A 16,988-nucleotide genomic window follows, 5' to 3' on the forward strand; every position below is an offset into this window, starting at 1 on the left:
TTTGGAACAATACGTTTGAAATGGATTTCCTTAGGAAGTACCTTGAGGTGAAGGGAATATAAGTTCTACCCCTCTAGATCCAAACTTCAAAGACACGCATGGGGGGGGGAGGGAGAGAGACACTCGTATTCTAATTACCTGCTTCTGGAAAGTCCAGCTCAAAAACTCCTGAAACTGTATAAAAGAGTGGCCTAAACTTGTCATGAGGGTACTTGTTCTCAGCTGAAGCAGTTATGAACCGGCAACTATAAGGAAGCCCCAGGGGAGCGTTGGAAGACTTTTCTCACCAGAATACATCAGGCCTTCTCTACACAACACAGTTAGGTTGACACAAAGCAGTTTATGTCATCCTAGCTGTGCACGTGCCTACACTTACAATCAGTCTCCCCCCACTGTAAGCACCCCGTTACTCCAGCATAGTAATATCAGCTCCCTGAGCAGCATAGAACCACGATCAGTGTGCTTAGGTTGACACAATGCGAGTGTAGACACTGCATTATTTATGTTGACACTAACTGCCCTCCAGAGCTGTCCCACAATGCTCTACTACACTGACTGCTTTAGTCACCATTGTGAACTCCACTGCCCAGGCGTCACAGAGATCGATAAGTCCCTAATCCCCTTTAAAGCCCTGCAAATTGTTGAAATTCCTTTTCCTGGCTACTAGACTTGGTGATCATAACTAGCAGCTCTTCACTATTGAGTGCAACTCTCCAGCAAACTATGTTGGCTACGTGCTCCAGATGCACTGACAGGAGATATTGGATATCCTGGACCTGCAGGAAGAAGAGGCTGTGCAGGCACAGTTGTGGACCAGCCGTAAAATGTTGACATTATGAACAAATTGCTCAGGGGATGCAGGAGAAGATGAATGACAGGAACCAGCAGTAGTACTGGGTGAGAAGCAAAGGAGTAGTGGCAGGCGTACCAGAAACCAGGGAGGCCAATGATCAAACTGGGTGCCAAGCCACAGACGTGCTGCTTTTATGAAAAGCTGCATGCCATATTGATGGAGACACCACCACCACTCCCACAGCACCGGGTATACCTCTGAGGGCCCCGAGTCACAAGCCCCTGCCATGAACAGTGGAGGTAGTGGATGAAGAGGAGTATGGGGGACAGGGGACCAGGGAATCCAGCTACGCAGCACGCCAGGACCTGGATTTATTTGTTTGTTTTGACTCCACCACAGTCCAACACAGGCAAGCCTGATACAGGGAAAGGAACCATTATTTTCAATTACAAGGCTGGCACTCTCAAAGTAGCAGGACACGGTCTTTTCATTAATTTATTCATACAACCAAAAGAGGTAGAATTGCCATCTGCTTTTCATTCCCCTCCAGGATTACGTGGGGGCATGTGCAGTAGTTTATGTATGTACACAGGGATGTCCCTTGAATCCTCCTGAGATCACGATGAAACTTTCATGAGAGTATTCTGCCAAAAATTTCTAGGGAGAGCTGCCTTATTTCTTCCTCCACAATAGGACACTTTCCCATGCCACTCAGTGATAACTTCAGACGACACTATTGCAATACACAGGCTAGCAGCATCTGGGGCTGGGCGGCTTCAGGACATGAGCTGCAGCTGTGTTCTCCGCCTTTGTTACCCTCAAGAGTGAGATGCTAGCTAAAACCACCATCATCTGTGGAAAACGGCGCCAGCATTCAGTGCCATTGCCCTATGCTACTAGAATCATGCAACAGAGCAATTCCCCCCTCATTTTCACATCCTCCAGCAGGCCATACTGACCATGGCTGGTGATGTCACTGACACTATTCACAAGCAATCCCAAGCAGAAGCAGCGAGAATGTAGTGCTTATAACTTTAGGGGAGCAAGGTGAGTGAGATCCGCATCTTAAGTTTTGTTTTCTGTAGAGATTATGCTGCTAATGGTACCTCTGTTTTATCTTCAGCTGCTGCCATTGTGGCCTTCAAAGTCTCCCCCTCCACACTTGCAGAATGCCTGAGCCAGATAAGGAGGAAAGAACAGGACTCGGGATGACATGTTCAATGAGATCCTGCAAATCAGTGCTGTATCAGGCCTTGAGCACAGAGCCTGGAGGATGAACGTTGTGGACATTCTGGAGAAGGAAAGCGTGGAGAGGACAAAGGCCCAGGAGTCCCAACAGGAAAAGGAGATGCACCAGGACATACTAGGGCTTCTCAGGTAGCAGAACACAGGTGCTGCACACTGCTGAACATGCAGGTTCAACAATCCTGTGCTCGCCACCCTCTGCAGCCCATTGAGAACTCAATATTGGGGACCTCTGTATGCACCCCCTCAACATTCCACATGGCATTAGGGGTTGCTGCACTACTCCTTCCATTCCATCCCAGGGAACATTAATGACAATCACAGCTTCATATTCACCAACTGTGACTTTCACAGATAGGTGTACGTGTTTAGTTAAGATGGACATGAAGGTCCTTTCCCCTTCAGAAGTTCTGTTCTCTTAATTTACTAAGTTTTTAATGTGTTTGTTTTTGTTACACAACTCATAGGATCATTCACAAACAAAATTATATGCCTACATGTGTAGCAATCACCACACGATTCTTACCAGGGCACAAAAGAACAGGGACAGGTAGAGCACCCAACACCATCATACCCTACTCTGGCTCTCTGTTAAAAACCTGTCTTCAAAACCTCCGAGTCATATAGCATAGCACGGAGCTCTTCTAATAGCCCATGTATCTGGCTGCTCAAATTCAGCAGACAGCTGCTCCACCGTAGCAAAAACTTTTCCTGCTTTGCTTCACATATTATGCAGGACACAGCAGGCAGCCCTAACTATTGGGATATTTTTCTCACTGGAGGTCCAATCTTATGAGTAAACAATGCCAGTGATTCTTCAAACGACCAAAAGCCCATTTAATTGTTATTTTGCACCTGCTGATCTGTCGAGATAGCCAGCGTATGACTTCATGAGCCAGGGGAGCAAAGGGTAGGTTGGGACGCCCCCATCACTACTGGCATTTCAACATCCCCAATGATAATCCATCAGTTGGGAAAGTCCCTGCATGTACCTTTCCGAACAGTCCTGTATTCTTAAAGATGCAAATGTCATGCACCTTCCCTGACCAGCCCACACTGTTGTCATTGAAGCAACCCCAGTGATCTGCCATCGCTTGTGTAACCATAGTAAAGTAGCCCTTTCTGATGATGTACTCAGTGGCACCGTGGTCTGGTGCCGAAATAGGGATATGCATGCCATCTATTGCTCCACTGCAGTTTGGGAGTCCCATTGCTGCCAAATCCACCTACTATATCCTGCACATTGCCCAGAATCACAGTCCTACATAGCAGGAAGCAATTAGTGGCTCTGCACACTTGGTATTACAACAGCACCTGCAGTGGATTTCCCCAGCTCCAAATTGATTCCCAACTGATGGGGAGCAATCTGGCATAGCAAATTTCCCTAATACAAAATGCCCCTCACTTGTCCATGGTCAGTGCAGCTCACGTTGGTATCTCTGCGCTGGAGGACTCGGGCGAACTCAGCACACAGATCCAGGAAGATGGCTTTCCGCATCCAAAAGTTCAGCAGCCACTGCTAGTCATCTCAAACCCACATTATGATGCAATCCCACCAGTCAGTGCTTATTTCTCGGGTCTGGAAGCAATGCTCCACCTGCTGCAGCTTCTCTGTGAATGCCACCAACAACCTTGAATTGGTTCTCACTATGTTCCACAGCTATCTGTCCTCCAAGGAAATGTCATGTTCCCTCTCATTTGGTTTTTCTTATGGCTTTGCAAATACTCCAGGATCACGTACCCTGTTCTCGCAACACTCATGACAATAGTGCTGAGCTGTGCAGGCTCCACGCTTCTGTCAGAGATGGCGGACAGTGAGGAGGGTCATAGGTTTTTGACAAAAGTCACAAAAAGTATGGGATGCAGACAGCTGCAAACTGGTGAGTTGACACCATGCTCCCAGTCACTCCTGTGAGACTTGTTTAGGACTCATCATGCATCTTCCTAAAAGACAGTGCGCTGGACAGTGGCAAGTTGTACAACAGGATAGCTACCCCTGGAGCACCGCACTCTGCATCAGTACACTTACCAGGAGTGCTTATGCTCACCACCGACACAAGGAGCCAAGTACGCATGCACACAAGCAATGTAGTAACTGCGGCAGCTGTGTGCCAACATGACTTGAGTCAACATAAGCTTGTAATGTATGCATGGCCTTAAGCTTACCAGAACCCCTATTAGCATATGTTCTGGGTTCTTTTATTGTTTTTAATAGGTTCTCTCTCTAATGCTTTTTATCTTAAGAATAAAGTAGGCTTCCTTAAAAAGAACCATGTAGTCATATATCCGCGCAATCATTCTGGTATCAGTCTCTCAAGAAAAAGCAAGTAAGTCTGTTTAAGCAGACTGTCTTTGCTGGGAAATACACAATGAAGGCAGGAAACTGTACAACCTGGAAATACCCTGGTCAGAAGGGTGAGAGACATGCATCTCCACCTGAGAGAGGTAACAGCTGGGGAGCTGGAAGCCTAAGGGTAGGCACCCTTGCTGAGATGCAGGTGCAGTCACCCTGAACTGTGACAGAAAATTGGAGAGAGAAAACTCCTGTACTGAGAAGCTCACAGTCTAGGAAGATGGAAAAGTAATCTTTGCTTACTTTTAATTTACAGTTTGGGTGATGGATTGAGAAACTATATGGCAGAAGTGTCCGGTAGGAAGGAGAAAGTACAAGGGATTTTATCCAATATGAGAAATACATGGTCAGTAAAATGCTACTCTTCAATTTAAAAAGCAGGGTCAGATGCCTGCTCAGGGAATGGGTAACCCCAGCAGCTGCCAGTCAGACAAGACCAACTACAGCTCAACTGCAACTTTACTAAAGTTTTGGAGTGAGATTGAACTTCTCCGCACATTTCCCAACAGAACTATGACAAACAGGGGCTGGATCAGTTTGAGAGAAGGATATAACTGGAGAAACCCAAATCCTGAATTTAAGACCTTCAAGCACTATAAAAGTTAAACAGTTACTGCATCACATAGGCAAGTGGATACTATTTAGGTAGCATCACTGTGGCTGGTGTTAAATTGAGAAATGGCATTCACTTAGGAGTAGATGCACCCTCTAAGACAAACCCACACACACATCATTTCCTCCCTGGATTTACTAGCGTTTGCTTTTTAAGCTAGAGAGGAAATAAAGTCAGTTACTCATAGTGTTTGTTAGCAGCCTCTTGGAAGGCTGATATTTACACCACTAAAATGTTACCATTATTGACCAAGTTCCTCCCCATGCCTCCTCTACTACAGCTAGACTGTTGCATTCTTACAGAGGGTATTGTTACACATGGAAGCGAAATACTTGGAGCATGACAAAGGAGTGAGAAAGAGGACTTGACAAATACTTGAGTGAAAAATTAGTTCCTGTCTTAGCACCAAGTGCAGTCTAGAGCCTCAGTACAAGAGGGCTAGTCAGCTGGGGGGAGGGGGAGGTGTGGGGAATCAAGGCCTCTAGTTACATTAAGAGCATTAGTCTACAATTCTTACTTGACAGACACTGGGAGCGTCCCTCCATGGGCTTGCAACAACAAGACCTGCAGCTGTTGTACCTAGAGGGAAACAGAAAAGAAGTACCCAACTTTGAATCTACCTCTATAGTAATCAGCTCAGAGCACACTGACCTCTAAGAAAGAGTTGGAGCTGCAGGAATTAACATTAATGACTAAGAGGGAGCTTTCCCTCTCTTCTCTGTCAGTGCTGAACCAATGCTCCAGTGTTATTTGACAGCACAGTGTTACCTTTCACATGATACACAAGATAGAGTTTATGAGCACATCTTCATTGAAGAGTCCCTACAAGAGTGCCAGGAGAAAGCATTATCCTTTATGTTTTAAGCAAACTAGAATTTGATTAACTAGATTTGCCTGCAATTGATTGCATATGAACCCTTCTACATTTCCTATCCTAAACTTGGGCAGTATAGCTGTGTAGTGTTCCCTAGGTGCCATATTTCACTCCAGAGATGGCTGCACTTTGGTGGCAGTGACATTTCTTATGGTGTGTCCAGTGCACAATTAATGTGAAATGTAAACTGTGATGGACACCAACACTTGGCCATGACCGAAGCTTGACCTTGAAGGCCCAACCTAAAAGTGGAGAAAATAAATGTTCCAATTGCAGCACACTTACAGTGGAGAATCTCAAGCAGCATGTGGCATTAGAGAAGAGGCCACTGCATACAAAGAAACATTTAAGGATTTCCTTTAAGGTGACCCATAGCTAAGTGAGTTCAGTGTCTATTTCTCTTTCGTGAATTTGATGCAATGAGGATTATCTCACTTTTGCTATGCACAACAGATGTTTTCCAGCCTCCAGATGAAGGAGGGAAGTGTCCAGTACCTGCTGCTTTAGATGATTTAGTTCAGCTGCCTGAGGATCAATGTTGACTATTGGTTTGTTTTTTATTTTTCTCGCCCTGTCAGCATAGCGCAAAGTGTTTAAGGTTTCTTCTAAGTTGGAATCTGCTGGGCTCACACAGGCAATCATGAGAGTGTGGCTGTTACCACCCAAGGAATCTGAATAGAAACAGAATGGGACAAAGCATTACTGAGACAGTGAAAATGTCAAAGTGGGTTAGTGATGGAAACCCAGAGCTGTAAGAGTGCACCAAACCCATAAAACTCAATGGTCAAAACCTCTTGTCTGTGTTGGCTAACGTGCTAGTCATGTAATACTCAATAGCTGATTTCTCCCATTACAAGAAACACTTAAGAAAAGCAACTAGTAAGAGCCCCACTGAAATATGTCACCCCACCTCCTTCTACCCCTCAAAAAGTTAAACAACATTTTTCACATATGCTATTTTGCCTCCTGTTTCTACTCCAAACGCCGGTGGTTTGACATCACATGCCGCTGACGGGAGTCTCATGTCAAGCAGCTACACAATTCCCTATATCAATGTTTCAGGTACTCTTACTTCTGCTGGCATCAGCTCCCCTGGAAGATGAAATTTCATGGGTACTCTGGACAGCCAAACATCAGATCAGACTTCATTCTCCTTCATTTGAGGATCTGAACAAATATACTCCCTCTGGCAATGAGGTGCCCAAAATGGCTTATTACTTTTGCACCTGTATAAGCGTCTGTATTATCCAGCTTTGTGCCATAAGTCTCCTGAGAAGGGCACAAATGGCCCTGCTCAAATTCAGCTCATTCAACTGGGTTTCTTAAGAAGGTTATGGCACCTTACAGTCCATGTTTTGAAAGATGTAAAATGGTTTTGTGTAGAAAGTTACTGCACTGTGAAAAGGAAGACTGAAAAACTAATTTAGTAAATTGAGCTATTTCCTTTTTATTCCCAGACTAAAGTGTCATTAAGATGAAGACTAAAGATTCCAGATCAGGAATTTAGGGTAAATAACAACATTCTTGTAATGTGTTTATCACAAAAACAAGCATTACAAACTCAGAAAATTCAGAGTTAAGGTTAAACTTAAGAAATCCAAAAAAAACCAAAAACAAAAATAAAAAAAACCACATTAAGGCGTAAATGTTAAGGGACACAGCATCTTAGCTCTGCCCTGTGGTGACATGGTGCAGTAACCATTCAGTTATGATTTGTTGATACTAGTGATTGTGCCTCCAGATTAGATTAATGTATTTTAAAAAGGCAGTTGAGTGTCTCAAGGTTTTTTCCTTATAGTGTCACTGCAGGATAGAGTTAGAGTTGTTTGTGCCCCTACCCCAAAGCATTTGCACTCAAAGATAAGACAACAAAAACACAGAGGGATTAAGGATCATGGGTATGTGAAATAAAGCACAAATAATACATTCATATCCGGTCAATAGGAATGTAACACACTTGGCCTGAGGGTTACATAGCTCTTGACATATTATTTTGTTACATATTTATTTTTAACTATAGAACAGAACTATACCGGTATGGCTCTTACCTTGCAGCAGCCGCGTTAACTTGGAGTCTCTGTAAGGGACAAAACCACCCTTTTTATTTTCATCGCCAAGAGCACTGATTACATTCCCCAGGCATAGGAGACCTCTGTTAATGTTGATTCCTGCACACAAACAAATAAAATCCAAAGTGAGTAAGAGCTAAACCAAATAGATAGGTTTGCTTTATTACTGTTTATGTCCTATACTTGCCAACAAAGGCCAGAAAATGTAGAAAATGAAGAGGTTTAGTCCTCATAGAAAAGCTCCAGTTCCCAGAAGGAAATCCCTCCCTATGCCTTCTTCACAGGTTTGCATAAGAGATTTAATGAAGAAGGATATGATCATGGTTACAGAACAGATGTGCTATGTGGAGTCATATGAAGCACAGCAGGTTAATAATCTTCAATGTTGTCCTAGTCAGAACGGCAGAGGAACTCTTCTTTAAAGACCTGCTCTTTGCTCCAACTGAAAACGCCAAAATAGGGCAAGAACAGGTTGAAGAACATTTTGATAAGTTAGATGTATTCAAGTCAGCAGGGCCTAATAAAATTCAACCTAGGGTACTTAATGAACTAGCTGACAATCTCCAAACCATTAGCAATTATCTTTGGGAATTCTTGGAGGATGGCGAGGTCCCAGAGGACCGAAGAAGGGCAAACATAGTACCTATCTTTAAAGTGGGGAACAAAGATGACCTAGAGAATTATAGACCAGTCAGCCTACATATTATTAAACAAATTTGGAAGCATCTACATGGTAACAGGGTTACAAGGAATAGCCAGCATGGATTTGTCAAGAACAAACCAGGCCAAATCAACCTAATTTCCTTCTTTGTCAGAGTAAGTGGCCTAGGGGATTGTGGGGAATGGAAGAAGTAGATGTTATGTTTATTTTAATAAGGCTTTGTGACAGTCCCACAAGACACTCATGAGCAAACTGGAGAAATGTGTTCTAGATGAAATTACTATAAGATGGGTACACAGCTGGTTAGAAGACCATACTCAACGAGTAGTTATACGCTCCCACTATGATAGCAAATCATTGATATCTAGTGAGGTCCTGTAGGGGTCAGTCCTGGATCTGGTACTGTTCAGTATTTTCATTAACGACTTGGGTAATAGAGGGGAGATCATGCTTATTGAAATTGCAGATGACAGGTTGGTAGGGATACAGGAAGACAGGATTAAAATTCGAAATTGCCATGACAAATTGGAGAATTGGTCTGAAATCAACAAGATGAAATTCAATAAAGACAAGTGCAAAGTACTGCACTTAGGAAGGGGGGCGGCGGGGGTGGAAAAATCCACAGCTACAAAAGGGGGAATAACTGGCTAGGCAGTAGCACTGCAGAGAAGCATCTTAAGGTTATAGGGGATCACAAATTGAATATGAGCCAGCAATGTGATGCAGCTGCAAAAAAGACCAATATCATTCTGAAGCGTATTAATAGGTGTGTCATATTAAGACCCGGGAGGTTGTTGGCACTGGTAAGGCTTCAGCTGGAATACCGGTGTTCAATTCTGGGTGCCAAATTTTATGAAAGATGTGGACAAAACTGGAAAGAGTGCGGGGGGTAGGGGGGGAGAGAATGATATAAGGTTTAGGAAATCTGACAGAGAAAGGTTAAACTGGTTATGTTTAATTTTGAAAAAGAAAACTTAAGAGGGACCTGATGATAGTCTTCAGATACATTAAAGACTGTTATAAAGTGGATGGTAATCAATTGTTCTCCATGTCCACTAAAGTAGGATAAAAAGTAATGGGCTTAATCTGCAGCGAGAGAGATTTAGGTCAGATATAAGGAAACTAACTAGAAGGCTAATTAAATTCGAGAATAGGCTTCCAGCGGAAGTTGTGGAATCCCCCTCACTGAAGGTTAAGAACAGTTTGGACAAATACCTTTCAGGGATGGTCTCGGTTTAGTTGGTCCTGCCTCAGTACAGGGGGCGGGACTTAATGACTCACTGAAGTCTCTTCCAACCCTATATTTCTGACTCAATGAACATCAGAGTCTCATCCTACTAGATTTGGATATTTTTTTGAAAAACCAGAACCAAGGATGAACAGCATCTGCTCTTCTCACCTCCTACCCCATTATCAGAGTGCAACAGATGGCTTATTTTGGTACAGTCAAAGGTTCATAAAGATCGTAGCAATCAGTGATGTTTTAGCATGTTGGACCTCTACCCTTATATCCATTCCGCCTAGAAGAGTCAATGCTGACATCAGCTACAGCGTGATGGTGAGAGTGAAAGATAAGGCACATTTTCCTTCCCCATACTTTGCTAGTTGAACACAAGAATGTAGTAACTGACAATGTGCCTCATCTAGTCCAGTACCCATCTCTGACAGTGATCAACACCAGGAGCCTCAGAAGAAGAAACCCTACAGTGGGTAGTTATGGAATAACTTGCTCCCAGAGAAAGTTTGATCCTAATTCCCACTAGAGGATGTCTTATGCCCCAAAGTTGAGGGTTTATATTTTTTTCCATAGCTCCAGTTTATTTTTAGCTTTTACTATTATAACTTAAGACATTCTGTTATCCAAGTAAAATGTCTAACCCTTTTTGGAATCCTGCTAAGCTAATGGCAGTAATATCTTGTGCATTGTGTGAAAAGCTAGTTATCAGTTTTGAATTGGCTGCCTTTGGATCTCATTGAATGTCCTTATGATCAAAGGTGAATAGACATTTCAAATCTACCTAGAACCCTACTCGTCTTCAGCGGCTAGCATGAGTTCCTCCAAGTTTCCCGTTCTTCTGCACCAACCCAAAGAATCTTGTTCTGATTTTAAAGGGTGAATGTAGAGGAAAGACTGGTTGAGTCCTCTAATGCAGCAGTTCTCAAATTATGGGGCAGGCCTCCCACGGGAGGGTCGGGAATGTGTGGATTTAAAAAAAACCTCTGGCTGTCAGCCCGATAGGGTGACCAGACAGCAAGGGTGAAAAATCAGGACAGGGGGACGGGGGTAATTGGCACCCATATAAGACAAAACCCCAAATATCGGGACTGTCCCTATAAAATTGGGACATCTGGTCACCCTAGCCCCAGGTGACAGGGGCTCATGCAAAAGGGCCGTGCACACCTGGTAGGCAGGGATAATGGGGACAGCCAGAGCCCCAGCACCTGGGTTCTCCTTCCCCCCCCACTACACCCAGTCCCTCACCAGGAGGCAGCAGGGCTCTGGCTGTCAACCCTGGGGTGGCAGAAGCAGTGCAGAAGTAAGGGTGGCCATGGGGTTCTATGTCTGCTGTGAAAAGTGATATTAACATATATCAGTTTTCACACTGCCACCCTTATTTCTGTGCTGCTGCATGCTCTCCACTCTGCCTTCATAGCTGGGTGGCGGTATATGTACTTGGGGAAGAGGCGCATAAAGGACTACAGACACAAATAAGTTTGCGAACCACTGCCCTAGTGGATTTTTAAAAAAAAGGAGAAGAAATTTTGTGTCTTTGTTTTTGCTGGATTCCTTGGAGATTCGCAATGGAAGATCAGCCCTTAACTGAAGGTATATGACTCTTTCAGAGAGCTTTTCTCCCAAAGCATTTCATGCACTTGGGCTAAATAACTGAACACTGTGTTTGATCATCAGACCAAAAAGCTTTCCCCCTCAACTGCATATGTTTCAGTCACTTAGGAAGCCATGATCCAGCTAGTCCTTCAGTCCTCAAATTCCAGAAGACAAAGCCTGATATATTCCTGACATAAAAGCCAAACAGAAAGTTTTACTAGATACCTTTCAAGCTCTCCTTATACCTCAAAACCCAGCAAAAACAAGTCTCTCTCCTTTATGTGTCACCTTTAAGGTCAGGATTTCAGAGTGGTGTGCTGTATTTTGTCCTTTCTAGGAATGTCAGAGGTGAAGAGCACAAGCTTGCACTACTGAAGTTGTTTGAAGTTATTGTGCTTCCTTACCTTCCTTTAGTCGGTCTCCCTCAGCCTTGGTTTTCTTTTGCCTTTCGGAGCCAGCAAGATCTACAAGGTGTAGCTTGCAGCGAAAACTGTTGTTCCTACAGCAGACAGAAAAGTTACACTCCTCAGCTAATGTGTGGTTAGAATGCGAGCAGCAAGCAGGATGTAGGGGATTTCACATCAGAGCTGATCCAATGGGTTTAAGAGTGCATTTCTCATCAAAGTGCTGCCACTGGCTTTTGAAATTAGGAGAGCCCAGTGACTGTATACCTTCGAGGCAACTTTTTCTAGAGAGTCAACCAGTAATGGTTAAAAAGGTTACCTTTTGATAGGCAAGTATGAAATCTCAGACTGACAAGAGACAGGGTTGAATCAGAACTATTACCGAAGGAGTTCTCGCTTTCTTACTTGTCACATTTCTTTCTCTGTTCGATTGAAATGGTGAAGATTGCATGGGACCGCGAGGACTGAGAGTTCATAGCTGTAGAGGCCACAGTTCTGGAATTGTTTCCCTGCTCCAGACAGAGGACGGTATCTTGGGCACACGTCACATCCCGTTCTGTTAATCCTACAATCTGTGCCAAGAACGAAGAATCTGGTTTCGTTTTCTTGCCTCTCAATATTCAGCCTTCATTTACTACATTACAGATGTGTACTTATGTCTCAGACCAAGTCCCTGCTTCCATCCCACTGTGATCACAACTAGCAAAGGAGAAACACACATTTGCACTCTGCTGTAGTCTAACAGACTTTACCAGAAAGAGATTAATGCTCACCAAGGGGTCCAAATTTGTGCCAACTAAGAGCTGTATTAACTGCTTATAAGTAGGCATATCTAATTGCCATCTAGGAGCCCAGCATGCTGCCACTAACATGAGTCATGCCTCATCTAAAATACAGAAGCAAATCCTCTGAAGGTGCCAGCATACAAAGCTGCATAAGAGAACCTTTGTTCCAGGCATCCATCTAGAACACAGATACTACATATGCCCAGGGTTTTTGGAAGAATGGCACTCAGCAACCCACCCACCATTTGGAAATGGAGTTTCATGTTAATGAAGTATGATTGACAAGCCCTGGAGACAAAAGCTAGTTTATCCATAGAACAGATGCAGGATGAAACAGCAGCACAAAACTTTCCCTACACTGTACCCCAAACCCATCTATGGACTTCAGGCCTTCTCTGGGGGACTTAGAGACAGAAGTTAGTTTCATATCTATAGCCAGTGCCTGCCATGGCCATTTTGCTGTAGCTTTCCTCCTTTTGAGTTTGGAGAAGGCATGCAGCAAGGAAGTTTGGCTTCAGGAACTGCAGTAATGCGTTACTTTAAATAAAATCAGGGTTTGAGTTAATGTTATCAGTTCACTGAGAGCTTTAACTAGCTGTGGTCTGAAATCTAGATCCTAATGAAGTCACCGCAGAGCAGGTTTGAGAATCACCAGACATTTAATTGAGAAAAAAGTTGGAAGTCAGCATTCTTTTGTATCAGCGACCAGAGTGAAGCATGAGAGAGAATCTGAGACAGCAAGATTATGAATTGCAAAAGCGTGTCTGGGTTTGATTGAAACATTGGACTCTGACCTCTCCCACCTCCCAGTGTGCCCACCTCTGTGGGAACAACGCACCTTTATGCCTTCTTTGGGGTCCTCCCGTATGCTGATTTGAGATCGTTCTCTAGATGGAGACAGCAGGTCTAGAATATCCTCATTGTAGATCTGAAGGTATTTGAACAGAAGCTCAGAACAAGTGGTCCAGGCGGAAGTGGGCATGGAGCATGAGGGACAATAAAGGGTTACGCTGAACCATGCTAACTTTGCAAGATATTGCACACATCTTACTCACTAAGACATGCAGATTTAACTTGGCCCCAGTCCTGTGAGTAGGAGTTGTGTTTTATTAAATTAAATTCTTACACATGTGCCCCACTCTCCATTCCCCATGGGCTCCTCAATGACAGAAGTTCTACAAGCCTGAGAACCCCAATTCCCAAAAGAGAAGAGTGTGATGCTGGAGATGCTCCTTGCTCATCTGAGGCAAATCTCTCTAAGACAGCGGTTCTCAAACCATGGGGTGGGACTTCCAAGGGAGGCGTGGGAATGTGTCAAGGGAGGAGAGAGCTGTGTGCTTTTTGGGGGGGCGGGAAAGAGCTCTGGCTGTCAGCCCCAGGTGGCTGGGGCTCATGAAGAAGGGCTGTGCACACCTAGGAGGCAGGGATAAAGGGGACAGCCAGAGCAGAGCCGCGCTACACAGGCTCAGGCTCTCCTTCCCCAGTCTCTCCCTCAATCCCTCACCAGGAGGTAGCGGGGCTCTGGCTGTCAGCACCGGGATGGCAGAAGCAAAGGTGGCAATGGGGCGCTAAGTCTACTGTGAAAAGTGACAAATCTCACTTTTCACATTGCCAGCCTTATTTCTGTGCTGCTGCTGGCACACACTGCCTTCAGAGCTGGGCACCCCTCCAACAGTCGCTGCTCTCCGCTCTGCATTCAGAGCTGTGTGGTGGTATATGTACTTGTTGCGTAAACGTCTATAGACACGAAGGGGGGTGGGGGAACGCATTGATCAAATAGTTTGAGAACCACTGCTCTAGGAAGAAATGCAGTAGTCCTATCCCCATTATAGATTACAACAGAACATTCTAGGAACTGTGTCCCAGGTAGCACGCATAAAAGGTTAGACTTAGTAGCCAGATCTGCACACTGATCAGGAAAGTGTGCAGTCCCATAAGAATGGTCTGACCCAGTAGGGCAAAATGTCCATCTAACCCAGTATCCTGTCTTCCGATAGTGGCTAGTGCCAGGTGCCCTGGAGAGAATGAACAGAACAGGTAATCAAGTGATCCATCCCCTGCCGTTCATTCCCAGCTTCTGAAAAACAGAGGCAAGGGACACCCATCTGCTACATAGGCTTACATTCATGAGAAGTTATAGGTCCCTTTCTGAAGTCCTTTAGATTCCCCTTTATACCAGCTCTCCTGGTTCAGCTGCCACAACCCTACTCACTGGAGTGTTACAAAAGAAAAATAGAAGGGGAAAAAAAACAAAAACAAAAACCCCCACACCAGACTATTTAAATAACCACAATAAGGAGGCTTTATGATTTAAAAAAAGACTAGGAGCCTAGTGGAATCTGGTTTCAGTCCCAACCAAGACTCCAACATAGTGTGTGACCTGAGGCTTCGATTTTAATAAGCCCGGCTGCCTGAAGAATTTGACCTATTTAAGCCTCACTTTATTACAAAGTTTGCTTTTAATTCCAGATATTTTGAAACTGTAAATAGCTTTTACCTCCAAATAAGAGACTTTCAGGGTGAATTCCCATTCCAGCCTCTGTTCTTTTTCCTGAAAGAGCAGTTTGATAACACGAGGAATGACCCCAACAGTAGGTTCATGCTCTTGATCAGCAGTGTAAGTCCCTCCCATAGAATATGTTTTTCCAGAACCTGTCTGTCCATACGCCAAGACAGTAGCATTATACCCTGAAGAAGTAGAGAATGCCTGGAATCAGGAGGAGGATGGGATCATCTAAGAAGAGACCTTGTCAGATTGGAGCATCCTAGTATGCTTCCGTGTGAAGTGTCCTCAGAAGCTAGAATCTCCAATTCAGAGAAGCATTGCCACTCACCCATTCAGTTTACACAGCATAAATGCACAATTCATAGTCTGCTAAATCAAGAACAAAAAGCTGAACAGAACCAGGTGCCTTATCTGGACTATGAAGTATGAGGTGAGATTTATTAATTAAGCCTAATTTTATGGTTCCGACTAAAGATGCCAGAAACAATTTTTAACTGCTCTGTCAACCTTCCCCTCCCCACAACATCTTAGGTAACCAGTTTCAAAGTTGAAGCATATAACATTCAAGTGTCGGACTGCAGATCAAACAAACAATCATAAAGGATCTTAACATAATCCTGGTGTTTTAAGTCAGTCCCTCCATTTTTGCTTTCCTTGAAGCCCAGTGAGACTGCACAACTCATCTTGGTGGCCCAGTGGAATACCACACTAGCAGTAAATAGGCAGGATTTAGCACTCACCACTTCAGCCTGGGATTGATTTCTAATCAGAAAAGCATTTTGTTAACATGGAAAGGTATGGTGGGTGAGGGAAATCAGAGTGGATAACCAAGCGATCTTTCCTGGCTTGACAGGATCTTTTCCTGTTTCACTTGACTTTGGAATGCCACGCTGACCACAACTGACAGCATTTTTAAAAAGAGATTTCACTTAGTTACTATAAACAATCCAACAGGCTCTCACCTTTGAAGATGCCCCGTATCAGAGGGGCAACAGATCTATTGAAAACTTCCTCCTGCTCAGCAGATGGGTCAAACACAAAATCATATGTGAAGGATTTATCATTGCCTACAATCACCTGTGGGAAAGATGAGAAAGCAGGTAGTGACACACACACTGCAGTTTATGGGTTCATTTACTCGATACTAAATTCAGGTCATTTACAATGGTGCAAGTCTACAGAAATACCACTGACGTCAATAGAGTGATTCTAGTAAGTGAAAGATTTTGACCCTTCATAGTCAAGACATCATTTACTTACCTGTGGTTCCTCAGGCACAAAGGATAGACACATCTGGCATCCCTCACTGATCTCTTTGTGGACCAAGGGGCGGCAGCGGAGTACCACACGCACAGGAATCACTTTCTCATCCTCTTTCACCATTTCAGATTACAATAGCTTCCCTAAAAAAACCAAAGACATAGATTTAAGTGTGTCTCACTGTAAGTATCATCAGCTGGATTTCCTTTATCAGGCTTGACAGCCACTCTGGGCATTAAGACACATTCAGCTTCCACACAGTCTGCACTGGTGTTTGTTTACAACTGGCATAAGTTGGAAAGAGTCTATGATCCATTATATCACATTCACTGCACAAAGAAAGATTACCCAGATAGAGTGAGAAACCCTAAGTTAGCAGTTTCTGAATAATTTAACATTTCACTTCAAAATTAGATCTTAGGACACTTGGGGCTCATTTACACGAGAAGCACTAAAGTGGCATAGTGCATCTGGTGAAGACACTCTATGCTGACAGAAGGGAGCTCTCCCATCAGCATAATAAAACCACTTCCATGAGAGGTGGTAGCAATGTTGTGCCGTCCACACCAATGCTTATGTCAGCATAATGCTGACA

General features: G+C 44.0%; 1 protein-coding gene across 4 annotated transcripts in view; it reads right to left on the reverse strand.

Moving 5' to 3' along the window:
* The window catches only part of KIF4A (kinesin family member 4A), a 40,666-nt gene that overhangs the window by 20,358 nt on the left and 3,320 nt on the right, over positions 1-16,988 (reverse strand). For 3 of the 4 annotated variants that reach the window (XM_037909832.2, XM_037909833.2, XM_043521665.1), the window contains exons 3-11: positions 16,394-16,536; positions 16,096-16,210; positions 15,125-15,315; positions 13,466-13,555; positions 12,248-12,414; positions 11,843-11,937; positions 7,927-8,046; positions 6,374-6,549; positions 5,522-5,583 (exon numbers count right to left, since the gene is read on the reverse strand). In XM_037909832.2, coding sequence (XP_037765760.1) covers positions 5,522-5,583; positions 6,374-6,549; positions 7,927-8,046; positions 11,843-11,937; positions 12,248-12,414; positions 13,466-13,555; positions 15,125-15,315; positions 16,096-16,210; positions 16,394-16,516 — 1,139 coding nt within the window. In that variant the 5' untranslated portion in view covers positions 16,517-16,536. Of the gene's footprint in view, positions 1-5,521; positions 5,584-6,373; positions 6,550-7,926; positions 8,047-11,842; positions 11,938-12,247; positions 12,415-13,465; positions 13,556-15,124; positions 15,316-16,095; positions 16,217-16,393; positions 16,537-16,988 lie in introns of those variants that run through there. The other variant, XM_037909834.2, reaches the window with a different exon arrangement.

Source organism: Chelonia mydas, chromosome 9 (genome assembly GCF_015237465.2).
Source record: "Chelonia mydas isolate rCheMyd1 chromosome 9, rCheMyd1.pri.v2, whole genome shotgun sequence".
NCBI classification, from domain to species: domain Eukaryota; kingdom Metazoa; phylum Chordata; order Testudines; family Cheloniidae; genus Chelonia; species Chelonia mydas.